The sequence below is a fragment of the Pezoporus occidentalis genome, unplaced genomic scaffold (genome assembly GCF_034315485.1).
Source record: "Pezoporus occidentalis ecotype Australia unplaced genomic scaffold, CSIRO_AGI_Poc_V1 ctg74, whole genome shotgun sequence".
Lineage (NCBI taxonomy): Eukaryota > Metazoa > Chordata > Aves > Psittaciformes > Psittacidae > Pezoporus > Pezoporus occidentalis.
In genome coordinates, this window is record NW_026916093.1 from 1,658,745 (window position 1) to 1,686,294 (window position 27,550).

A 27,550-nucleotide genomic window follows, 5' to 3' on the forward strand; every position below is an offset into this window, starting at 1 on the left:
AAGAGTGTCACAGGAAGACTAGAAATATTCTCTGCTCCCGGTGTTCAGCGCAAGAGAGTTCCTGCAATTTCTGTAATAATGCTAAGTACTCTGTATAAGGAAGTGGCAGCCAGCAATAAAAAACGGAAAAGAGAGAGAAAGAAGAATAGCTAGAAATTATTGCATTCTTTCATTAAATCATGGTACATGTTTCTGCAACTCTGCCTATGTGTGAACTTGCGCCAAACCTATTGAGTTGTTTGATGCTTAGCACAGCTGAATGCAGTTCTTTAATGCTAAGCATATTTTTAGTAGCCTGCTGGTGGTGTGACACATAATTACCACATAACAAATGGAGGGAAGGGTGAAGTCACAGGCTCTGTATTATATGTAAGACTGTGTGTACATGCATATACAGACATATACACATATGTATGTATATGCATATACATACATATAGAGGTACACATATATACGCGCGTGTATGTATATGGGAAACATACTTGTCCTATACCTCAAAAACACCTCCAATTAATCCATGTTATTATCCAGGAGTAGTTTTTTAGTAATCAGAAAACTCCAAACAAAACAAAAAATCCACTTTTCTCCATATGTGAAGTGACCTTTGCATAGTTTCCCAACATTTTGACCAAGTGAATGGCCCTATTCATTCAGACTAGCTTTACGTCAGCATGAGAAATAGCTTTGTATCCTCTCCTTGACACTGAATACAACTGAATGCTTACAGAAAACATTACAAAAATGCATAGTATTTTCTTTCATAAGTGCCTTCCCAGACCCTGGCCAATGGAATCACTGTCAATAAACTGAAATTCAGTCAGATCGCTCAGCCCTGTTGTAATCAAACATTTGATTGAAAACTCTGTGAAACTTAATGTGTTTTTATAGCTTCCATGTACTTGACATCCTTGTTGTAGCACTGTGTTTTGTTTTCATAGTCCTTGTGTTGGTTAGTCTTTTAGGTTAGGAACTTAAAAGCATAGCAGAAAAAGTATACTTTGGTACACTTTATGAATACTTTCAGTATTATGAATACTTTGTATATTGCCTGTATGTAAGAGGATAGATGGACTCAAAATTAATATGCTATAGGTATGCTGTAGGGATCCATTTCTTCTCAGTGAGTTAGTGAGTGTGTTTGTGTTTCTACCATGCTGTACAAAAGTTTCCATACTGTTTCGCAGCAGCATATTGTCACTGTTCAGCCTAGTCAACTCTGAATTTTCAGATGTTGTCCGCTAGGCAGCAGTCAGTAGAGATTAAAAGCATAGCAAAGACAACATGGAAAGTTCTAACAAAGTTACATTGTCTTTCAGTGTAGCTTCTAACTTGGGTAGGAATCAAACCCAGTGTTTGATTATTAAACATCATAGCCTTCTATTGTAATTTAGGTTGAGAATTGGTATTACAAAGTGAATGAAAGTATTATTCTTGCTGAATTTTGTAGTAAACACGATATTCACAAAATCTTTGTGTCCATAAAACATTTAGTTAATCAAAGTCAAACATGGATAAAAACAATTTACTCTGATTTACAGACTCCCTTCATCTGGAAACAGCTGGTTAATGTTCTTCTTAAAAACACAGCTTGATTCTTTCGGTATTAACAAGCTATTATTGTGAGTTATATCCCTCTTTCAGTGCATAAATTCACTTAAAGTGAATGCAGAGAAGTTTATAAAATGCAGGCTTAATGTTGTTGTAACATATGTTGCAAGGTTTTTAACAGTGACAGTTTTGATGAAAGACATTTCTGCTTTGCTCTCATAAATAAAGCGTTCTTCTTGCTTGCCCTCCTTTCTAATGCCTAAGAATCTGTGTCCCCTCTGAATGCCCCAGTAAACTGTATAGGATTATAAGAGAAGCATAATAGACCTGGTTTGTGTTTTCAGCCTTAATTTCATTCATTCTTAAGAGAAGTGAGACAAATGTGCCTCTAATTCTGAAATACTTCTGAGCTAGCAAATTGTCAAGAGTGGAAAAGAAATCCTACTTGTTGATCTTAGCTAGAACTCCTAGATTTACCAAACAGCTATTTGTATAGTCTGGCTATTTGTGCTGAACTTTCTTTGGCTCTTTATTTGTTGTCTACAGAAGCAGCTGGGTTTGGTTTGGTTTTATCCATCAAATTGGTTAGATTGTTTTTTGAGAAAATTCATGCAAACGTCATAATACCTCAAATCATTGTTTCATGCTTTTTTTTCCCTAAGAGATAAAACACATTTTCAGTTTTTCCTTCACACAAATCCTATTTATAGTTCTGAAAGCTTAGAATTGTTAGACTTCTGTGTATGGTCCAATCTTGAGTTTTTCTTGCCTAGCAACGTATAAAAATATAAACCAAAACTAGCATTCCATCTCCATCTGATGGCCTGAGAGCATCACAGCCCCAGGACGTAAAGAGATGGCTTAGATTGTGAATGCAAGAAACAGCACATGCCCTTAGAAGCTGTTTTCTCTGCATCTGTCTTATGTTTATTTTACTTCCCTGTGCATCTCATGAAAAGATGAGCTGCGAGCCAAGTAATGACTAACTGAAAGCATGTAGGGTATCTTCAAAGACTTGTCCCTTTCTGAAAATAATTTGTTTTTCTTTTCTTCTCCTATTTCAGTGCATCAGTAGCCAAGATGTGCTTAATAAGTGTACATGCAGTAATCATTATGCCAAAGTTCTCTTTTCATTATTTGTTGCAGAGGTGGGGCCTTGTTTTGTGATTTAAGGTGGTATTTGTCATGATATATAGAGCCAGAGAAAGTAAAATAGAAATATTCTATAACAAGTAATGTGAGAAAAATGCTCTTTAGACACAATTAATCAACAGTGACTTACAGGAGGGCAGTTTGATTTTTTAATTCAGTGCTTAAACAACTGTTAATTTTCTCTTTTTCATGAGGACAGAAGTATTTCTTTTTATACAGTTTCGTTACTTTAATACATTTATTAATGCGTTATTTAATGCCATTTCTAGGTTGACCGCCAATCCCAGTTTATTCAGGGCTACCGAGTGATGTATCGTCAAACATCTGGCCTACCTTCTCCAGCTGTATGGCAGAACTTGGAGGTCAAAGTCCCAACTGAGCGCAGTGCTGTCCTCGTCAGCTTGAAAAAGGGGGTCACTTATGAAATCAAGGTTCGCCCTTATTTCAATGAATTCCAAGGAATGGACAGTGAATCAAAGTCTGCTCGCACCACAGAGGAAGGTTAGTAAAATGGTCAGAAAAGCAATTTTCTTCCATACCTAACACTGAACGGTTTTGGTTATTGTGTGTTATGAGTATGTCCAGCTCTATTTCTTCCCCACATTTTCTGTTTGTTAGATACAGGTTTGGTGTTAGAATTCAATATCATTATTATAATATTCAACTATATATTATTAAATATAATTAGAATATCCAATATAATTATCAGAATTCAATATATTCAATATAATATTTGGGTTTGTACTATTAGTATTCCATGAGAAAGCACTGGACCACTCCTGTATTGTTCTGGCTCTTACGTCCTTCTGATCTACTGGTGGCATTGGGTCTTACAAGAAGTGCACTGCAACCATTCTTTTATAGCTAGTAAAAGGCTTTGGCCTTTACTTTGAGGACAAAACTAATAAAAGAAACCTTTTACAGATGAGTGTTTGATATTAAGAACATCTTTCTGAATGGGTAACAATGTAGAGGAGTGGTTTGTTTGGGAAATGGGGACTGGTGAAGGACAGATATTTGACTAGTCTGAAGGAGCTCCAGTCTCAAGGTCAGGCCACTCTGTTGTTTGTCAACAGAGCTCATGAAACTGCCCTATTTAGTCCTCCAGAGGATTTACTTAAGTACCTTTCAAGCCTCTGTAAAACATTCAGTATGCAGACATAGTAAACAGTTTATACTACTGAAATGCACAAGCATTTACATCCATAGCATGTACCATGGTGTATAGTTTTCTAAAACATACACACTCCAGGCCTGATTTTTTAATGAAAGGTAAAGGGAGTGAGGTAAGATACAAGTTTTGTTTTTTTTTTCTCTTAGAAATGTACAAGAAACCTATCTGTAGGCCTATCTAATGCATCCTTTCCCTGGAAAATTTCACCTGTAAAAGTAGAAGAATGACCATAACAATGAGAGTTCTTTTTCTCTCTATCTCATTGATTTCTTTCAAAACAAGGGACAGAAATACTGGTGAAGTATAAGAATGCTCCTGCAGTTTTCAATGGGTTTGAATGCACACTTTCCTTCCTATTGAAGATGCATATTAATCATTTACAGTGGTCTCCTGAAGTTCAGTTTAGTGCTGATTGCCAAGTACTTCTTAATTCTAAAATGGATTTGCTTATTACTCACTTTTCTGTTTGATTTGTTATGATTATTACTCAACAAATAAGTAATCATGAAGATAACTTGGTTGCCATTCATACTTTGTCAATGAGAAAATTCAGTGTCCTGCAACATGTAGAACACCGTGTAGGAAGGCGTTGTTCAAGTCTTATTTAGGATTTTGGACTTTATGTTTTCTATTAGTTTGTTCAGACTATCAAGCCTAAACAGTTGGTAAAAAATATCTTGCTGGGTTCTGAGCAAAGCTTTAAAAAATCCCAAGAAAATGGAAAGAAGCTTTCTATAGGTGCAATTGCTTTTCTAGAGTTAAGATGTAGGATTTAGTCCCCTCACTGACAGATATTCTTCTTGTCCAATTTTAATTGATTGGGGTTTTTTTATTTATTTAGTTCATCTAACTGTCTCTTGCTAAAGGTAAATTAAGAACTACTGAAAAAGAGAAGATTTTGTACCTTCTATTTCTATAAAATACTTGAGGAATGACATTTTCTTTGATAAACCTCATCTCCCATCAGAGCCTGTCAAGTAATTTTCTACTTTAAAGGCCACTTTGTTCATGTGGAATAACTTTCCACATAGTGAAAATTTAAAGAACTTTTCTTGCCTACAGGTATGTATAACTCTCAGCCTAGGATACGCTTTGTAGATTAATATGACCTTCAAGGAGTCTGTTTACAACTATCTCTCTCAAAAAAACATCAGCCTATAACATGTAGTATTACCACCAGACAAATGTCAGCCCCTGCAAATAAATCTTTCTCTTGTTTAGGTGATAAAGTTAAGTGCTTCCATGAGAAAATGGAGACGTTCAGTAGGTGCAGTTCTCCATGTGTTTTCTTTAATTCCTCACAGTATATTTGCAATTATATTGTTGTTCCTATATTAAAAAAATAGCATCATCTGAATGTTTAATGGCAGCGGTTTGCTTCTTGTCCAGTGAAGGAAGATGGCAGTCTCTAAAGTGATCCCACTTGCTATGGTGCCTGTGATTCCATTTTGAAAATGAGCTTTTTTAGGCTTGACATTTAAAAAATGTCAACTGTGCTATTTTTAGAAAATAATTTGGGGAATTGATACATGCATTGGAATTTTTTGTTGTGACATCAAAACAAATAGCCCTGGTAAAGCCAAAGTACAACCAAAAAAGTAGTGGCAGATTTCTGCTGGATTAAATTTTACGTGCTATGTTACTTCTGAGGTCTACCTCCAAAAATCAGTTGTGCTGCAGTTAGACTTTTCCTCTAGATCAGACATTTGTCACAGTTCAGTATCCATCCATCTCCTGCCTCTTTGGCCTTGTGAAGGTAACAAATGGAATTCTGTTTGGCTGCCTCTGGAAAAGATGAGCAGCGATTTGGGTTCTTTCATATCTGTAAGAAGAAGCTGAGCACTGGAATAATTGACCTGTCAAGAAGCAGGCAAGGTGTTCTCCACAAGCCAGCAGCAAGGGAAATGAGAAAACGGTTTAAAAAATGTTATTTTTCAATGTGATCTATTTAATAACTGCAGCAGTGTCAGACGAGGGCCTTAATTTATATCATGGTGCCAGCTTACAGAGTGATATTATCAGAGAGAGGAAACAGAACTGTTGTGTACACGTATGTGTATACACATAGAAAATGAGCTAAGTAAAATATTTTATTTTATCATTTTCACCATTTCTTTCACACTTGCTCTAAGGATAGTTCATTTCTTTCTTTTTTTTTCTGTTTCTGCAATTACATCCACTGTTTTAAATCACTTTTGTGGAGTAGTATTTGTTCTGTAGATTGTTTGTCACCACAAAAATATGGCAGTCGGTAATGGAAGCCTCCTTAGTTTTTATCAGCTGTGACTGCGAATTCCTTCTTGCCTTAGTGCAGCTCTTAAAATGATACTTTCAGCTGCGTTCATCAGCTGCAATTTCAATTTTGCTTCAAACTTCACATCTATCATCTAAAAAAGCCCCAAACTGACACACACTGGTAGAATATTAACTAGAATATTCATGCAGTTTAAATGCAAAGACAAATTAATATAGTATGCTTTTCTTTAAATGTTACAGTATTCATTTTACATTTCTTTAGAATTTGCTCTCCCCCTTCTCTTTCTTTTCACATATTCATATATAAGAAATTATATTTCTGAATGTGTTTGAGGATGAAAGTAAATACATTTCAGCAAGTTGTTCCATAACACTTAGAACCAAAAATGAGTTACATAGTGCTAAGCGTTGTCATTTTAATGATTATTATTTTCACATAAGATGTTCTAATTAATATTGCACCCATCATTTATTCATGGTTTGGTTGCTATTAAATAACTTGGAGACTTTTAAAATGCTATTTTTTTTGCTGTGTGGCAAATTACTTCAGTTGCCATGTGTCGTGGTTTAAACCCAGGACACCACAAAATACACAATGTAACTATTAACTTCACCAATTTTATGCTTTGTGCAATGGCAAGGAATAGGCCAAGGCCACCCTTCTGTGCTTCACTTGAGCTGAATAAGAGTCAAATTGTCCACAATACAGCCCCATTTCTCCCCTTCAGTACAGTGTTTCTCTGTCATGCAAGGTCACAAGGACTCTACCAAGCACTATTTCCTTTGCAGCTGAACCAGCATCTGAAAATGTAGCTGACAAAACATTCAGTCTCACAGGACAGTAATGCATGTGCTATTTTTCATCTAAAGTATTTTTTCTGATGTAATGTTGTATGGTCTCTTGTCCCCACCCCTGATATCATTGTTTTAAGCTGTGTAATTCCTGCCACAGGCTACTCCAACTCTTCAGGGTTATCAGGGTAAGGATTTTAGCTCAGTTCCATGGGCCTCTGCCAGGTCAAATGATGAGGAGCATCTGAAATGGGAACACAGCCAGTCTCAAAGAGGCCACAGGGAACAATAAGAAAGTCTGAATTGACTCAGGAGACCGGAATAGTCCTGGTATCTGTGGCTGTGTTTAATTGTATTAACCTGCCAGGCTTTAACATAGTTGCCTGTGGCTCTCTGCTTCTCTGAGAAGCATGGTCCAAGGATGTTCATGCAGTTAGGAATATCTGTTAAAGATAAGACTAGAGTCCTGTTGCCATGGAACTTAGCAGTGAAGGAGTCCTCTCTGAATAGGAACAGTCTAGACCTGAGGACTGGAGTCAGGGAGCTGTGACACATGACCTGAGATGCCCAAAACCAGAGGGCTATCCAGTTTTTAAATTGGGGGCAGGAGGAACAATAAATATTTTAGGTTTTGGTACAAGGTGTACTATAAGTCTCCAAAATCAGCTTCCATATTTCATATTAAATGTTTTAAGGTCATATTAAAGGTGATGACAAATACATGGAAGAAAAGTTCCATAAGGAGTTATTAAACACAAAGACATCACCCTGGAACAGAAAGTATCTAAGCAACAGGCTTCTGTGAATTGGAAAATTGTCCTGGAGAGTTATCACTGTATGCTTGATTTATTAATTCACACTTTCCTAGCCTCTTTCTATTAGTTTTATTGAAGACTGGATAGATGGACTAGGGTAAATGGACTAAATGGATCCTAGGACTGGTTCAGTGCAGCTTTTATGGATATTTTTTTTTCCTCAGGGACTATACATCATTAATACAATACATTCGACTTTGGTGACTTGGCTTGCCACTGTGGTGGTTTTAACACTTGCCTAGAAGAAAGGGAGAGGAGAAACGGGGCTGCAAGAAGTTTTAGGTGACTGAGGGCCATATGCCACAGCCCTCTGCCATGGCAGCTCTAGCTATGGTGGGAGAGCCCCCACGTGGAGATGCAGCAGATGCTCACAGAGGGGACTGTTCTGTAGCAGAGCTGCTGTACCACTTCCCAGACAACATGTGATGAGCCAACAGAAGCACCCTGCTGCTGGTGTAGCTGTAAGAGGGGTTTGCCAGCAGAGCTCTGATCACTAACAGCTATAATTTTGTTTTTCCACACTTCTAGCCAGTGTAGCAGGGCTGGCAAGCAATTGTCTGGTAGATGTGGCCTTGATACACAGTGACCAGCCAAACAGCTGTGAATGGTTGAACTGAACAGGACTCTGAAGAGAAAGCAATTTGCCTAGGGAAAAGAGGACATAAGTATATATCTGACCTAACTCAGCACCTCCTCTGTTCACTGGTATTTAATGTAAAGCCCTGAACACTTTAACCCGCATTGTCATCCAGCTATGCTTCTCTTCAGAAAGGCACTTTTCAGGATTGTCAATGCCTAACAAAATGTGCACACCTTGGCCTGCAGGGAGCGTGAACTTCGTATACTGTCTAGTCTAGTTGCTCTTACACTGCTTCAGCAAAATTTGTGCTCTAGCAAATGTATTAATGTCTTGCTTCTGTTTGTTCCCTCTCCTTGGTGTAGCTCCGAGTGCCCCTCCTCAGTCTGTTACTGTCCTGACAGTTGGAAACCACAACAGCACAAGCATCAGCATCTCCTGGGATCCTCCGCCTCCAGATCACCAAAATGGAGTCATCCAGGAGTATAAGGTAGAAATAATGTCTAATGGGAGAGTTATGTGTGGAGGAGACAGCCTGCTTGATTTACAAAACAACAGTGCTGTTTATGGATTTAGATCTGACAGTATTTACAGCTGCCCATATAATTGTATGGAGACTGCTTGTTATATCAAAAGCAAAAATGAACTAGATCTGGAAGAGAGCTGTAATTGCCAGCTAGTTTACAGTACTTCTCTTTCTTGCTTTTCCCTGCTGTGGAAGAAGGAGGATTTTTGTTAAGGGCCTCTGCACTCCCAAGGCAGGCGGTGAAGCCCCTGTCTCAAAGTGCCTTCAGTCTGACAGAAAAGCTGGCAGAAAAGATACCTGTTCTTTCCTCTGCAAAATTGCTAATCCTAACACTTCAAGGTCAAAGTCAAGGACTGTGGCTCTGGGAGAATACACAACTTCCTCCAAATACTCTCTCTGTCAAGATTCACAACTTAAAAGTGCTAGGTTATTTGCTTTGAGGTCGAGCACCACTGCTATATCCAGAGTTTGTTATATGACAGTTTCCTGCGTTGGTTGTATTTTTTCCTTCTTTGTGGCTGTGGTGGCTCAAAGTATCCACTCCCTATATACCATCTTAAATTTTGCTGTAGTCTGTAATTCCCCACTAGGCTCACTTTTGTACAGGTATATTTTCACAACATGGCAACAGTGCAGTGTATTATTGGCAGGGGGGATGACTGCGGAGAATCAGAAAAGGTTCAACATTGTCACCAGCTTGTGACATGGAAGACAACTTGTACATCTAGCATGAAATCTTTAGTTGAGATAGAGCAGGGCAGCTTTCTTGACAGCCCCATAAAGGGTGGAAGTGGTGGATGCAGCTTATTTCACGCAAAAAGATGTAATTTTTTTCCACTGCTGTATCTTGGGGGAGCACAGCATGTAGAAGAGAGAAGGTGCTTGACTTTTAAATCAACTAATGGTTCAGCCTTTTCCAGTGTATCGCTTGGTCAGAGGGATGCAGTAAATGCTCACAATCATAGAGACATAGACTGGTTTGGGTTGGAAAGGACCTTAAAGATCATCTAGTTCCAACCCCTCTGGCATGGGCAGGGGTGCCTCATACTAGACCATGTCGCCCATAACTATATTAATGCTTAGCATAGCACTTCTTTTGTTTTGCTTTTAGTCAATATCAAGATTTATTAATCCCATTTTTTTATTGATCTCATTTTCATATCAATTAATAATTAGCCTTTGCTTTAATTAATCTTGATACTGACTCCAGTATAAGACAGTATTAACCATCAAGGACTTACAGGCAAATAACTAAAGCCCACTTCTAAACCACACATATGTAGATACGAACCAAAGTGACTGATGGTTAATAAAAGCTGTGTTCCAGGTGAGTGCTCAGACCTCTAGGCTGTTTATAAAAACAGCTGGAGTCACTGCCTCTTACATCCCTTCTGTGTTCGATTGGGTGGCTGCCCGATTAGTGAGCTGGCTACAGGGAATGTAGTGCAAATAGTCTAATAGTTCCTTGAGTATGAGATGACTGCTGAGGTTTTACAGTGCATTTTCTAATGAATTGAATGTAGATCTGTTGATTCTACTGCAAGCATCATAGCGCCTGGAAATTCATTTATGAATTAAATGCTCTTAATTAGGGGCATCTCATAACTACTGTAACCTAAAACCAGGGCAGACAAGGAGTGAGAGAATAAGCACAACAGTTTCTCACCCTAAAGCATTCTGGCCTGAAAATAAGGTCTGCTGGAGCTTAGAAAAACAAGGATTTCTTTTGCCCTCCAAATCTTCCTCAGTGTTTCACAGAAAAAAGATAAGGTGAGAAAACACTGAGGCGGGTCAAAAACAAGTGTAAAGAGAGCATTGCTGTTGCTTAAACACACCACCTGGTTGCTGATAGTAGTTCCCCCCAAAGTGCTTTCTTTTGCTATTATGGGTATGTAGTGTACATGTGGTATCTATGCATTGATTTTCTTGAGTGGTAGTAAATACTTTCTTTAATAATACAAAAACAGTATATGCAGATAACACTAATTGAAGAAGAATCTTTAAAAGGTCTTAGTTTTGAAACTTCTTGGGAAGTGCCTATGGAAAAAAAGTGCAAGAGAGACATAACACTGAAGTCATAGATCTTTCTCATCACAAAATGCCAGTTGAGATTACAGTGTTTTTTCTGTTTAATTAGAGAGTCAGGAACTGATACCTAGATTCTTGAACAGTGTAAGTAATCACAAAACCAGCAGTAAAAAGTGAGTTTGTACTTAGTCCATTTCAGAAACTTCACATATCCCTTGTTGTGCTGTGAAAGGAAGTAGAAAACTATTCTGAAAATAGTTTCTTCTTTAGTACTTTAGGAAGTGTTTCAGCCTGTACTTATATTATTTGGTGTCCTTTTGCTATTCAGTGGGAAATTACGAATGTTGAAAAAAGAGTGGGCCTTTTTCCTAGGAAAGGTTTGGTGGTAATCATATTACTGAACAAGAGTCCAATTATTGCATAATGCCTCTTTTTCACTTGGATGATTCTGGTCTGTTCTAAGAAGCGTAAGCACAGAACCATGGAGAGCAAGAGTCCAGAGAGGTATTTGCTAGCAGTCCTTGCAGCTGGCTCAGTCCTATGCTAAGATGGTATAGCTTGCATCATCGCAATTCCAGCTACTCCTGGGTAGTCACATTATTAAGAAGTCTAGTATAAGTGATTGTCATGCAATACCTTGGTATGTCATATCTATGTGCATTTGTTTATATGTATGACGAATTTCGTATTTTTTAACACATCAACTTTTGTCCCAGATCTGGTGCCTAGGTAATGAGACTCGATTTCATATCAACAAAACAGTAGATGCAGCCATTCGGTCTGTAATAATAGGTGGCCTATATCCAGGTATTCAGTACCGCGTGGAAGTTGCTGCAAGCACCAGTGCAGGCGTGGGAGTAAAAAGTGAACCACAACCCATAATAATTGGTAAGTGAATGTCTGTTTTGTTGTTTTGTTTTGTCCGTTTCAACTTTCAGAAATGCTTTCATAAATCACTTCTGGAAGCATAAAAATCCATGGAGCAACAGACGAGTTTTGAATAGAGCTAGTTAGTTAGCTTTTAACGTCTCACTGCCTGCTGATGTTGTGTCTTCTCTTTGTGCAGAGTTCTCACAGTCAATGGAGGGAAATGTGTTCCTGAAACATAGGAGAAAATGGAGATAATCTAGTGAAACGGATTTAATATTTTTTTTTGCAAATCTACCACTTTATCAGCTTGATGGGTTTATGGAACTGACAGATCCAGCTCCCTTTTTCTCCTGCTCAGATGACTGTAATATTGCCTTACTCATACCATTGGTGCCTAAGGCACTATTTACAGCTGGTTTTCTGAACATTTGAAGTCAGTGTTTCTCAGGTATCCCAAGCCCAAGCAGACAAGCTTGCTCTATCAAAGAATAAGTAACTTCTACTCCAAATAGAGAGAGCAAAGGTAGTGTTATCATCCGTGCCTTTGAAATGACTTTCTCAGTAGCAGTTTCCATGCTGAATTAATTTCCTGACCCGAGGGAAACCCATATTCTGTTTCTTCTGAAGTTCTTCTCAAGTATAAAATATAAAGGCAGGAACAAATAGGAAGGATAAGAATATAATAAAATATAACATGTTTAACAAGACCAAATAGAGCTGTGCAGGGAAACACCTCATATGACTATGTTGTTGCATCTGTATGACCTAATTTTGTTATTACTTAAATGGGGTTTTGTTTGCTTCTTTTGTTTTTATTAAATATTTTCTTTCTAGAAAATCTTTTCAAGAGAATGTCCAAAACATGAACATGTTATGTGTAGACCTTTAGAAAAGGCCATTCCCTAAGCATTGCTTAAATGTTTAATGATATGCATGTTCCCTGTGCATCTAAACAGTATTTGGGGTATGTGAGCTTTGAATATATTGTCACTGGAGAAGGAGTGAAGAGTGGATGTGAAGATAGCACTGGTTTTTGAAAACGGCAGCTGCAGAAAGGCCAAAGAAAAGAGGAGGGGAAAGTTTTGTAGAACTGAAAGCAAGGAATTGATTTTTGAAAATGAAAGAAACCTATCCTCTAATAGGCCTGAATTTTGGTCCTCTGTGTAAAGAACTGATGTTGTACAACTAGTCTGTCATTGCATTCTCTTGAGAAGGACTTTTTTCCTTAGAGAGTTCATTGAGTGAGGCACTAAACACACGGGGCTGTTCCAGCAAAACACTGAAGTGTGTTGCATTCTAAGCATGTGAGTAGCCTTGTGTCATGTGACATGTTGTGAGTTAAACTTGCACTAAAGTGCTTCACTGGATGATTCCAGGAATGCTCAGCCCTGCATCTGGCTACAGCCCTTCATCCTGACTTTTTCCTTACAAAAAGTGACTAGTATAATCAAGAGTTAAATGCGAAGATATCTGCGTTCCTGCAGAAAGGAGAAAAGGGATAGTAGGATGCAAATAGAGTACAAAAGAAAGCAAAAGTTATTTGTTATTTAGAGACTTAATTTTGCATTGTCAAACTTACAGTTATATTTATTTGTTCCTTAAATGATTCCAGAATTTCTGCTTCATCAAGCTTGTCTGGTGGCATCTTTGCATGTTTAAGAGTCTTGTTCATGAAACAAAGGAAAGTCTTCTCTGTCTGGGTTGTGTTGCTGTTCACATCTCTGTGCTCCCTCTTGGGAACCCAAAGCTGGGTGTGGTTACGGTCACTCTTATGGTCTGTATCTCTTTTTTCTTTAGGTCCCATTTTTCTATTGTTTCTCAATTGCTGGCAGTCATTTCTAGGACACTAAATTTGCTTGATAAAGATAACAGTGTTAAGGTATTACCATTTCTGGAAAATCTGAGTGGATACCAGTCAGTGTTTGACTAAGAATCAAGAATATAAAATAAGAAATTTATTTTTTAGGTAAATTTAAAAAAAAAAAAAACATGGATTAAAAGAAAGCTAGTGAATAAACCTCAAAGCGTCATAATGAATAGGACAACATTACTGACTGATTGTATTTTAATGTAGTCCTATATGGTCTGATGCTTAGCTATACTATTTAACAGCTTGCATACAGAATGAACAACTGCAGAAATGCTGAATTACGGAGAGAGCAGGTCAGTGATGCAGAAGAGTTAAGCAGTGTTGCTAAACAGCATGACTTTCACTGTCATGAAATACGGAACCCAGCGTATAAAAAGAAAGATGCTGTTCCTAAATATAGGATATGTTTTTCTAAGAAGAAGAGTTTTGTTTTTTTTTTCTGAAAATAACTCATTTCCATGGTGGATAGTCTGCTTCTGACTTCCCAGACCAACTCTAGATGACAGACCCATGACAATCCAGAATGTAAACCCAGGACAATATGAAGCAGTAGGAAGTATATTACTTCTTTAGTTAGAAATTGTATTACTGTTACAGGAGTCCTATGCCCATACTTCAAGCAGGACATTGAAAAGTTTTGTTGAAGGCTCAAAGAGAATCAAGAATAACATTTTTGTGATCACTATTGGTATACTAAAAAATTTCACTTGGAAAATCAGAAGTAAAAATGGAGATAACAACAATGTTGGTGAATGGTATAGCTATTATTTCTCTTCATCAGTTGGCCTGTTCAGTTTTGCATTCCGTCACTGGCGTAATAACATGAGGAACAGCTGCAAACTTTCACAGTAATAGGTGCAATTGAATCTGATGTGTCTAATTAATTTTTAGTCCAACAAATTAGTTTTGTTCTTCATTACTCTCCAATGGGAGGAAGACATTATATTTCATTATGTTTTTGTCTTCAGGAACAATGGAGCGTTACAGGTCGCACACTTCCCATGTCTATGTTGTAATTAGTTGAACTGACAGTATAGTTACCAAAACACCTGCAGTATATAAAATAGTGCAGTGGTACCCTGGATGACATATTTATTACTTGTGCTTAAATATTATCTAAAGAAATACAAAATTAATGCCATTTGTTTCCCCAAACACCAACAATTGCATGAATTTTATCAAACGTCAGTGGGTAACATTCATCTGTATCCATTTATTTTTCAGTCATCAAATTCACAGGCCATATGTTATTTTGACATTTAAAAGAATTATTAGTTTTGCAGTTGTAATTGCTAGGCACTGAAGGGCAAGAGCAAACAGCCAGATGGAAAACTTTAGAAGTTAACTTGGAGACAGATTGCGCCTTCCTCTAGAAGAGAGGGAGAGCGTAAAGTCCACTGAAAGCTCTCCCCAGGTTCTCTGCAGTTTGCTTTCACACCCTGCGTTCTCTAAAACATTAGAGAAGAAAATGCGATCTTCGGTCTTTTTGAAGGCTTTAGCAGGAAGCAGTTCTTTTCTTGAGTGCTGGAGCATTTGCTCCCAAAGCTGGTGCCCCTGAAACACTTCCCTGTCTTCTCTTGTCCAAGGCAGTACGACTGCCTCTGAAGCAGTGCTGACATAACCTGTTTCCTCACTGTCCCGCTGCTTTTACCTCTCCTCCAAAGGGCACAGAAATTAACTGACAGTTAATGGCAATTGCAGCAGCATGTTTCTACTAGAAAATCAATTGTGTGCCTGGAAGAGTGTGCCATAGAGTGCCTCCTTCTATTATAGAATCATTTAATCATAGAATAGTTAGGGTTGGAAAGGACCTTAAGATCATCTAGTTCCAACCCCCTGCTATGGGCAGGGACACCTCACACTAAACCATGTCACCCAAGGCTCTGTCCAGCCCGGCCTTGAACACTGCCAGGGATGGAGCATTCACAACCTCCCTGGGCAGCCCATTCCAGTGCCTCACCACCCTAACAGTAAAGAACTTCTTCCTTAGATCCAATCTAAACTTCCCCTGTTTAAGTTTTAACCCATTACCCCTTGTCCTGTCACTACAGTCCCTAATGAAGAGTCCCTCTCCAGCATCCTTGTAGGCCCCCTTCAGATACTGGAAGGCTGCTGTGACGTCTCCATGCAGCCTTCTCTTCTCCAAGCTGAACAGCCCCAACTTTCTCAGCCTTTCTTTGTATGGGAGGTGCTCCATTCCCCTGATCATCCTCGTTACTCTCAGTACTTCCTCTTTCAGCACTAGAGTGCATCTATGGATTAATTCCATGGGCAGAAAAAAAAGGGGAAATCTGATAATGGAGCTACCACTGCCTCCCTTCTTTACCTTGCACAGTTCCTCGCTGAGTTTTGTTCTCACTTACTGCATCAGGACTGGAAGCCACCCGGCCTTTGGCAGTGACAAGTTGTAATAGGAAGGTATGGGAAAGGACAGGTAAAGCTGCAAGGCCCTGATGTTAGGAATGCTTGTCAGCATGGCCAGTATAGACATGATACCAGTACTGGTGTACTGCCTTTTTATACATCAGCAGGTGTTGTTCTGTCAGCATCCTTCTGTGGGAGGTATTTTGTTTGCAGAAAGCCTGTTTTGTTTCCTGCACAGAAGTACTGAAAGCCAGCCAAACTCTAGCACAGTTTCAACAGTCTGTTTGCAAAAGCAGACGGTCATCATCACTAAATATTGACATGGTGCTGAAACACAGAAAGCTTAATAAAATCACCGAGATCATTAACAGAGTGATAGCAATGTAATGCAGTGCATCACCTTTCTTCCTGAGTAACTCAGTCCAGCTCCTGAACACAACTTAGAGCCTGAAGCTGTGTCTTGGCTAGTGCAGAGCCAGTCCCTGTGTCAGGGATGCAGGGTAGGGCAAGGCAGGCACACTCAGCCCAACAGGCCCACTGGGATGGTTTCTCAATCACAGCTTGACTGCTGTAAACTCTGGGTCTCCTGCAAAGAGGTGTCTGTGGAAATAGACTGGAAGTGTCAGACTTCTCACATCTGCTTTAGCCAAAGACCTTGTTTATTTGCTTTAGGCTGAAGCCAGTGTGCTGACAGAGGAGCTGTTCTGTTGAAAGAAGGAAGTGGTAAATTTAACCATTCCTGAATTATAGAAGGGGAATATGAACATTTTTACGGCAAGGCGTAATGCTACAATACTTTAATTTTGGGAATTACCATTTTGGTGTTTCATTGCCATACTCTACCATCTTTACTTTTGTGCTCTAGACTGTCATAATTGAGAACCGTAGTATTTTTGTCTCAGTAGAGTGGCTACTCTTGCAGTTCTTCAACATGCATATGGGCATCTGATAATACTGCAGCACATTTCAAGGACTGAGCTATCTACATGCTTTTGCTGGAAATGAGGGCTAATTCTTTCACCCATTTCAAAACTGCAGATGTGGGCAGCTTAGATCAAATGTACATATAATCATTAGTCATATGTTTTGCAGAAAAATATTTTCCTCATTTCCTAATTTTAAACCTAACCCTTTTTTGACAAGGGAAGGTTTGCAGTAGAAAAGCACTCTCTCTAGAGCTAGATGCTTTAGAATGTATTGAATTTCCAGTCACATTTTTTAGGAGCATTTGTTTTCAAGCCAGACACGGAGTTTTTCCTTTTAGGGAAGTTCCCTTTTAGATAAAAAAGGGGAGAAAAAACAGTAGAAGTGTCTACTGAAATGTACAGTTTTATAACGTAACATACATAATTTAAAATCCTATATAGTAATTTTTCATGCATGTCGCTTTAATTGGTATTCCACATCATAATTATTTCTTACGGGTTGATGTTTAGAATTTTTCATGCATAATCTAGGTGAAAAATATAGCATCTGGTGCTGTGATTGTTTAGAGCTTACAGTTAAGTACATGATTTTCTTCTCTGTGTCGATGCTGGTGCACTTAACATTTGTATGGATTGTTTTCCACATGAAATAATCGCTGCAAAATGCACCTTTCCCCCAGTTGAAAATACATATATGTTGTTATTTCTTTTTAATTTGGAAACTTCAGCATGCTGCAAAACCAAATGAGTTAAGTAAGAACTTATGGCATGCTGACAACAATGAGCGAAGGAACTGTCTTTTGATGTCGCAGCATATTTTGTATTTGGATTTCTCATTTTGAGATAGCTAGTCATTAATTGCTTGATTTATTTCTTGATTTGCTCCCCATGATCCGTTTTCTCATCGTTGTATTCTGTCCATAATTATGTAAAAACAAACCAACAAGCATGTACATTGTTAAAAAATCCGCTCTGGACTGTCATCTGTTAGATTATTTGGGAGAGTCCTATAGAGCTATGTTTTCAAATGTATGCGTGCAAAATCACTGTGGATTATGGGTTTACTTTCTAGAAACACTAGTTTTCCAGGTGCACACTGATACTCATTAAAAATCTCCTACTATGGATAATTCTTTTGAGGTGCATTACTGTTGGGTTTTGGGGTTCCTTTATTTTCATTTGCAGTACTTGCTTCCTGTTTGTATTGCAGAATCCCTAATAACAGCATTCGGTTGAATTTCTTTTGTGCAGGAGGTCGTAACGAAGTTGTCATCACTGAAAATAACAACAGCATAACTGAACAAATCACTGATGTTGTCAAACAGCCTGCCTTTATAGCTGGCATCGGTGGTGCCTGTTGGGTAATTCTGATGGGTTTCAGCATCTGGTTGTACTGGCGCAGAAAGAAGAGGAAGGGGCTCAGCAATTATGCTGGTAAGAACGGTAACTATTTATTACCATCTCATCAGGTTCTATTAAACAGGTGCTGTTAAACCTACTTTAAAAAACATGCTGAATGTACTTAAAGGTGGCCTGGGTGAATTTTGTATGCTTGTTTTAAACGTATGCTGTGAAAATGCTGGTGTATGAGAAGCTTTAAATGCATTGCTCGGTACGCCATTTCATCATTATCATAAGACAGTCTTTATTTTTCATCTCTAGCACATCTAGCATAAAAAAGTGCAGAGAGGATTAACTATTCCTCTTGCTTCCTGCTCAGAAGGCACTCTGTTAGCAGTCTGGCTCCATTTATGTGCTCAAATGTGAATTAGACTAGACCCTTGTAAGGAAGGTTAGAAACAGTATTTGGTCATCTTCTTCATTCCCATGCATTTCCATGTCTTTGAAGCCATGTGCATGGGAAAAGAAAATGGTGATACTAAATTAGTGACTCCATAGCTATACCTAGAGGAGAAGAGAGTGATGAATTAGAGAAGTGTGGTCAAAATTTACCTATGACATAAGCCTTAAAAAGTGTTGTCTTGGAGGCAGAACACCTTGGAATGCCCTCACAGTGTGATCCCTCTTGGACCAAATGTGTTGTTCCAGGTACAAATTAGTTTTTGAAAACCACATTTAGAAAAATAAATACATTTGCCAATTGAAAATATTTTCTTCTTTCCCAGCCTGTTTGTTTTCTGTATTATTCTGTGCTTCTGGATTCTCATAGATTTTTTTAGGAAAAAAAATGGATAAAATGGATAACTCTGAACCCTAATTTAACACCACAAAGCTGTTCTTCAAATATCAGGGTAGGTTCTCTTGTAGTGCTTATTGACATTTAAAAAGAGAAATTTCCTTTTTGAGCAAGATTTGCGCAGTTGAGGACACACCGTATTTAATGTTGACATGTATCACACTAAAGTTACAGTAGCACTCTTCTCTTTTCAAGTTATCACATGCAAACCTATGGACTCAGGTTCCTTAAGTGGATGAGCATCTCTAACAACTTGCCAAAACACCAACTTTCATTCCCTGCTCTCAGCCCTCAGCTTTAACCATCATCAGACTCATCAATGTCCAGACTGGGCTCACTAAACCAAGAGGAAACTCTTCTATGTTGTTTTTCAGTCCTTTCCGCTGGATTAGTTTTCCATTGGCTTAGTGAAACAAGGCAGCCCAAGAAGAAATCAGATGAGCAGTGGAAGCAGAGGCAGCAGAGACCCTTTCAGTGGCTCTTGGGCTGACTCGGTTTTTGTGGAACCTCATCTTGCATCACCACGTATCATTCATAGGTTATGCTTTTTGCTGAGGTGTTTTCTGATTTCCTTTAACAGAAGTGACTTTTACTGGCTGAGAGGTGGGGTGGTGTTAACTGAGAAACTAATACACATCACACACACCTACCCATCTGTTTCTATGAAATATCAGTCTAGATCCCAAGATATTTCATATTAGAAGATAGCTGTACTATAGCTGTACTATTACTGCTCTTAGGGAGCAGTCCTATGGATAAACTTTGGACACAAACTAAGACAACTCTTTTTTTTAAAGCAGAATTATTAGCCCTGTGTGTGAGTTGGCATGTTGTGGGGTGGGAGGGGAGAGAGATTGAGAGCAAAGTCTTGTATGCTTTAAAATGCATAACTGTAAATAATTATAACAGTCATAAACAGTGTGTCTCCTGCAACTCATTCCTTCTCATAATGTTTGCTGCATCTAATTGTGGTGTGAACATTGCATCTTGCCACAGAATTCCCATCTTCAGAATTATGAAATAGTGTATGCGTTCAGCAAGGGGAGTTGATAACAGATCATGCTTCAAAATTCATCCTAATGTTCACGATTTGGAGAACAGCATGTCCACACATAAAATCTTCAAATATGACTGTCAAAATACACTGCTCACCTTTCTAACCATCATTTCTCATTGGCTGCTGGCTGGTTAGTGCTTTAAGCTCGACTGTTATGCCCTGCTTATGATATTCAATCACAGCTGAGTAAATTCCTGAGGAATCTCTGCCCTGCAATTAGCGCTTATTATCAGGGTGTGTAACTCACAATGTGTTTGCTTTCTTGTTTTGCAGTTCAGTCCTTCACCTTCACCCCTGCAGGTACTGTCCATTAGTCTGTCTCTTACCTCACCAACACATCATTGCAAACATTAGCTATCTTAAGTGTTTACAAACATGTGAGAGATGCAGAATTAAAACCAAATACAAGGAGGAATACTTATGCTGTCTCTCTGTGATCAAAACATTGCATTCCTTCTCCTAGTGATTCCAGGGTACCATCAAATCTATCACCATTAATATCAGTCATTCTAAATCTGCGTGCTTCTTACTCACCTAACTCCTCAAAATAATGCAGTTTTGAAAGTAATTTGCAGGACAGGATGCTTGAATTAACTTAACATAAACAAGCATTAATGTAAATAACTGAATTTTTATTTTAAAGCTCAAAAAAATAATCTCAAACATTTTTAAGATCAAACTGGAGAAATGGAACTTTCCTTTCAGCTCTTAGTTGTGCATAAGTCAACCTTATTGTGAAGTGTTAAAATCTTCAAGCAATCTAGCGATTAACCTATGCACGCCTTGCTTTTAGAGTGGTTTTGAAATGGAAGCGTTTGCTTTTTTCCTGCCTATCCAATTCAAAGCTGATATCCTAGTTTTCATATCTATAATAAATGTGGCATACGGTAGACCATCATCATAAGTGTGATTAAAGATAGGTGAAGAATAAACGAAGTGTGGCTGAAACAGCAGGTTGCAAACATCTCAGTCAACATACGGATAGTCAAGAAAAATAGAGCATACAATTAATAGTACTAATTAATACAAATAATTAGCTTCTCTCATACGTAAGCTTAAGATTCAGAACTCAAAAATAATTACATCTCAGTGGTCTGGTATAAAAGGCTGATAAATCTCAGCATTTCCCAGTAGAAGCCTGTAAAGTCTTTTGCATGTAGCTTGGCCCCTCGGTGGCACTTACCAAAGCTGTTTCTTCTTCTGTCCCCTCTGCTATCCTGTCATCTATGTGATAGAGGCTAGTCTTCCTACTGCACTGCTGAACCAGCCTTCATGCTCAGCTAGCTGCTTTCTCGCTCTTGCTTGTATCTTCAGCCACAGCCTGAGTGTTTAGCTTAGTAGGAGAGAGCAGATGACTATCAAGGCAGATAAGTGAAGGTGATGGTGTCTGTTCCAGGGCCCTGTGACATTGTGAGGGAGAAGTGTCCTCATGGAGAAGCTCTGGGCTCTCAGGAATTGCTCCTCTGGCTTCCAGCCAGGTTTGTTCAAGTTAGTCTAAGCTGTGGCACAGCACATGCTACCCTAAATGCTTTACTTGCTTTTCTTCGAGACACAACATGGGATTTTTCCAAAATGAAATAATGCATCTTTGCATTTGGTTCCTTTGATCATGCCAAGGTCAGCTGTCTGTAACTGTGGTGAGTTTTTTCCACTGTCTTCATAACATAATTGGCATGGCATGGGGTTGTGCTGGAGCCACAATGACTGTGCATGATTCAGTGTACTTGATGCACATGTACTGGGCAACTAAGATATGTCAGAGGCACTGCCAAAATTTGCTTTAGAGCATTATAACAGCACATAGTTCTGTTTCCTTGCCTGTAATCATTTCTGGAGGTACTGAGAACCTGAGTCATCCAGGAGTCAAGTCCAGAAAAAGATCATTATTCTAATAAACCAGTTGTTCTTATGAAAGAACAAAGTCCATATTTTTAATCTTTACATACAGAGTTCCCTAAGAAATATTGCTAGTTCTCTAGTATTTGAAGAATTTGCCATTGATAAGATCATTTAGACCAATATATCTATGCTTATGGAGGTTTGACAGCACTCACAACTGTATGTTGTTCCCTGTGAAGTTACGATTCATAAACAGTTCGGTTTCAGATCTAAATATTTATAGGCAGTGGTATGTAGCTTTCAGAATCTCATCAGAGGCAGCTGTCAGTAAAGTTTTGTTAAATATGAATTTATCCTAATGTGCTCAAATTTTAGAAGGTGCACAGTTTTTGTTCAGACATCTGCTTCCTTCCGAAAGTTGCAGAATGTGCAGATTTGACTGTGTAATAAAGAGAATCAAATGTATTAGTATAACATTCATATACTTTCTATTTCAGACACAAAACAAAAAGTTGTTTGTTTCAGTTATTTCTGATGTAAATTTTTTTTTTTGTTTTGTTTTGTTTTTCTTCAGTTGTATTTGCATATATGTAGAACTTAAAGCACTAAAAATAGTTGTTTTAAAGTCTGGATTTTGCAGTTGTATAATTACTTGCAAAAAATGTTCTTTTGGGTCATTTTCAGATTATAGGTGATTTACTGGGACTGTTTTATTATTTCTGTTCTGTTATTAGGCTCCAAAGAGATATAATTTCTGCTGTGTTACTAAAGTACTATAACACTCTGTGTAGGAGAAGAGCAAACAGCAAATATCACAATTGGTAAAGACTTACGCCAGAGAAGAATGAAGTTAAAGTCATTAAGCTTTCTGTCTTTGTGACCATTTTAAAAGCACTGATCAATTGCTCAGATGGTCACAAATAAAGTGGCATTGAAAATTGTAACTTCTTACTTATTTTGAGTAGTTACTGAGCCACAATTCTGTAAGACACTATTCCTCCACTTCCCTTTTCCCCTTCGTGACTCATCAGGCACTGATGGCAATACCAGTACTACAAAGCATATGATTTTTGGCAATGTTTGTTAGATTACTGCTGGTGAGTAGTAGTGTCATCTGCAGCTCTACAGGACTATTTTCAGGACTGTGACATATTGTCATCAAACCCAAATCTGGCACAGAGACATTGAATATAGTTGTTACCCGTTTTCAGTTGTCTGAAAAGTGGTATCTGAGTAATTATTAGATTAATTATTTTGTTCCTGTAGTACAGTGATGGAACAGAATTTGTTTATTTTGTACTGGAAGTTGCAATTCTCTTTTCAAAGTTTGGTATAAGGATTTATACAACAGAGGCATGGAATCCATCTGTAGAAATAAGAGCAGTTTCATTTATCAGCTTATCTTTCCTGCACCCTCAGTCTCATTGTGCCAGAACCCACTCGCTTGAATACTCAGGTGTTTCAAGTGTTTAGACCACCAGTCATGCAAGGAAAGTAAACACATATTTTCACTTTGAGTAGGCAAGCTTATGTAGTGACTAGTGCTCCTTGGGATTAAGGGTTTCATGAAACTGAGTAAACAAAACCAAATTAAAAATAGAGAGTTATGGAATGCTACACATTTTGTGTGCAGCTCCTGAAACCGTTAAAGAAGGATAAATTGTTTGACAGAATCATCCAAAACTAGACAGAAGGTTTGATGGAATTTTATATGCTGATTATCTGTTCTGAGCTAATGCTTATTAAAAGAGGATTAATCTACATTCATATTTGAGGAACAGCTTATCAGAAAAAGGAATGAGACTTGGCTGGCAACATTAAAGTTTTCATTTGCAGTAGCAAAATGTGGCCTACTAGAGATAGGCATTCAGAAAGCTTTCTAAAGCTTTCTTGCCTCAGAATGTCAACTTACTATACATTTGTATTTTTCCAATTCTAGCAGGCATGAAGATTAAGTTCAGCCTTGTGAGATAATATTAGTAAATGGCTTGGGTACTTCCTTATATATTTAATAAAAAGCATGTGAAAAGCTCCTTAACGTATGCTGTTCTTCGTACAAATATATGCAATATAATTTACTTAAATATTTATGCATTTAAAATGCACTTTGGATTATATTTCTGCATTTTTACAGTCCTTGAAGTATAAGCTGGTGGGGATTCCTTCAAAATCTCTCTATGCAGAGGTTATTTTTTCATCTTCGTTTGAAAACCAATCTCATCCTTGCAGGTCTTCAGCCTTTCTAAGAACATATATCAGATGCAAAGACTGCTGAAAGAGCTTTTTTGCTCCCTTGGTAATAAAAAGCAAGGGAGATAGGTGGGTCAGGGATAGGGAGATCCTTCCCCTCCTCCTCTTTCATTGCCCCTTGAAATTGCTCTGCTTCTTTTTGAAGTGGAGACAGGATGAATAAAGCCAGCTGTCGGTGTGTTTTATTTTTACAGTGACATCTACGAGCCTGCATTGCATTAAGTATGCTCCTATTCAGGCATTTAGACTTGTTTTGTAATTGCAGAAATCAAACTGCAGGCAAAAAACCCTGACAAAATGTACGGCAGGAATGATAAACATAGTGCTTTTGTTGGCAGCCTGACCATATCTTCTGTTGTTAGCTGTCTTTCACAATATTGATTCTAAAAGAAAGGCATCTTCTCTATCCCAGCTTAGGTAGCCCATTTATGGATGGCATCAGGAATATGACTTTTTTTTTCTTTACCATCCTGATATGTCCACATTTCAAGAGGAATTTGCCTAGTTTAGTTGATATTCTGAAGCCTTTTATACCAAGAGTAGTAACTAAAATACTTTCTTGTTTATTTTCTCATGAAGATTATAACCATCCGTGCACTGGTACACAGGGTGGAGGGTAAGCAAAAGAACATGTATTCCTTCCCAGTTCCATACACATCATGTAAGCCAAGCACAGTCTTTGCAGGAAAAACAGTGTCACTCCAAGACAAGTTCTTTTTTTAATAAACTAAATTGAACTTTTCTTCTAAAAACAGTGTTCATGTTGGGAGGGTATAAGATTATTTTATGTAGGAAAAAGCCAGGAAATAGTTACTACAAGCAGTATACACAGAAGTAAATGGTGTGATAGCTGTCTCTTCTCAACATACTCATATGCCACAGCCAATCTACAGCAATTGCAGCTCTAGCAAAGAGGTTCCAATGTCATGTCTTCTTGATGTGTTTCTCACAGCATACCTTGGAGTTTTTTCCATACCTCACTACACAGAAAGTAAAATGTGCCTGACAAACACTGCTGCAATCTCATACTAGCTCCCCCATTTCAGCTTTATTTATAAAGGTACACAAGGGATATAAATATTTTGAAGGCCACAAGTATTGATATTTTTTCTCCCCATGACATTAAATTCTCACACACCTGTATGTGCTGTATAAGCAGTAAGAATATTATTTCAATAGCATTTCTGATAGATGATAGTTTAAAAACAGCATTAATCCCAAGAAGTTTTCAGAAAATATGTTTTACTAGAACTCCCTTAAATCTGTAAACTTCATTTATAAGGGTTGTTAGTGAATGCACCGTTGTTTCTCGCTTTCCTTATTTCTTGTCGCTTTGACAAATGCAGAAAGCTGGAGAAATGGAGTGTTAAATTTGAAGAGGAGGAGGAGAAAGGAAATAGTATCTAATGTGCTTTGGCCAACACACTTTTAAACATAGGCAGTACCCACCTCTTAGCATATTCACAGTGATGTCCACAGCACCTCAGATTATTCATTTTTAAGCAATGAGAGGTACAGTCATTTGACAGCGTATTAGAAGCTATGTGAGTGAAAGTAGCATCAGCTCTAAAATTAATTAGCTGCAATGTTTTACCACATCTTGTTTTTCAAAGCAGACTTTTATTTAGTACTTCCCATATTTTGCATTTTGATTTTCTTTTCATTAATTGGTTTGATTACATCCTTTCAAAATTCAGCTATTAACCATCTTGATGTGACATATGACTGCAGTGATTTTCTGATATTGATATTAGTCTGTTCTTCAGTGAAGGGTAATTAATCACCCTACCCAAGCACTCTTCCAGCAGTGCTTCCACTGGGGCCGGTGTTGTCCCCTTTGCTGAATGTGAAATTATCCTAGGAGTTAATAAAGTGACAAGGATTCTATAGGGTATCAGAAGCATTATCCCAGTGGATTTATGTCATTGCTAATTTTTTTAATGATCACAGCATTTCTATTGGCTGTAGTAATTTTGTCTGATTAGAATGGTGTATAGTGCAAAGCCTAATCTTGAATCAGTCTAGTTTGGACTAATATTTGGAAAATCTTGCAAATACTCTGGGACCTATAATTTAATGATTGGAATGCCTGTGTTACGAAGGCAAATAGTATTTCCTAACTGAAGCCAATTTGAAATTAAACTGACCACAGACTTTTCCATTCTTCTCTGAAATTCAAACCCTCAGCTTGTCAGTGGCCTGTAAGGCTGCAGGTGTCCAGGACACTGATATAATTTAATAGTCTGCCTTATCTATGCCTGACAATAAATAATGGAATATTGCCACTGAGAATGAGAGTAGTCTGTTGGCCTTGATTCAAAATATTTGCCAGTGCTTCAAAAAGGAGCGTCAAATGTTGTCAATTAGCATCTCACCAGTAATGTGGGTTTACCTATATTGCCCTGAAATGTAATCCTGTTAATAAGAAAGATAAGGGAGAGACTGTTTTTTTTCAAACACCCATGAATGGAGCCATAAAAACAATTGTCTCTCTCTGAAAATGTCCTTGGCATCCTTCATGGCAAGACTGGAAACACTTTTTTTTTCTCAGTGATATTGGAGTGTATGCATTTATGTGTGGGTCCTGGTTCTTATACTATACTTCTAATGGAAACAGTGCAGCTCTATGCTTTTTTTCACCCCATCAGCTCTAATAGAGCTGCCACCTCTTTGTATTTGTCCTGGGAAATGGCATATTTGTGTGGTGACATTATATTACTGCATTACAACATGGTATTAACTCACTGGTGCAATGTCATTATGTACTGAAGAAAAGCATGCCAAGAAAACAATTTCATCACATGGATCCATCTTGCAAAGCAAAGTCATATGAAGGGGCCCATGGTAAATTCAGGCCTTTTGCCCAGGCATCAGCTTTGCCTTGCAAGCTACAGAGCAAATTGATGTTAATCAGTAACGTGCAGTGAAATCCAAACCAAATTGTAACCCTCACGTGTTTGATCCTTTTCTTACCATTTCTGTATTATGTTATGTGATGATGCCAAGAGGCCTTCGATCTTGGACACTGAGCAGTTTGAATTGTTACTTTTAATTATTACTAATTAATTTTTCCCTGTCTTATATGTGTGTGCGTGTGTGTGTGTACGTTTGTTTCGTTTTTCCAACCAAAACACAGTCACTTTCCAAAGAGGAGATGGAGGACTAATGAGCAATGGAAGGTATGTTTCTTTGTATAAAGGTCTTTCCATTGTGTTCACTGTTAAAATTAGGGATCTGAAAAATGCTATAGGTGATGCAGTTGGGTCATAACTGATCATTGGGAAGACTGACAACACTAGGAGGACTGAC

General features: G+C 38.1%; 1 protein-coding gene across 20 annotated transcripts in view; it reads left to right on the top strand.

Moving 5' to 3' along the window:
• ROBO2 (roundabout guidance receptor 2) overlaps positions 1–27,550 on the top strand; it is a 1,081,280-nt gene that overhangs the window by 1,004,593 nt on the left and 49,137 nt on the right. For all 20 annotated transcript variants that reach the window (XM_062602003.1, XM_062602002.1, XM_062602001.1 and 17 more), the window contains 5 exons: positions 2,970–3,201; positions 8,680–8,804; positions 11,585–11,756; positions 18,150–18,332; positions 27,378–27,420. In XM_062602003.1, coding sequence (XP_062457987.1) covers positions 2,970–3,201; positions 8,680–8,804; positions 11,585–11,756; positions 18,150–18,332; positions 27,378–27,420 — 755 coding nt within the window. The remainder of the gene's footprint in view (positions 1–2,969; positions 3,202–8,679; positions 8,805–11,584; positions 11,757–18,149; positions 18,333–27,377; positions 27,421–27,550) is intronic.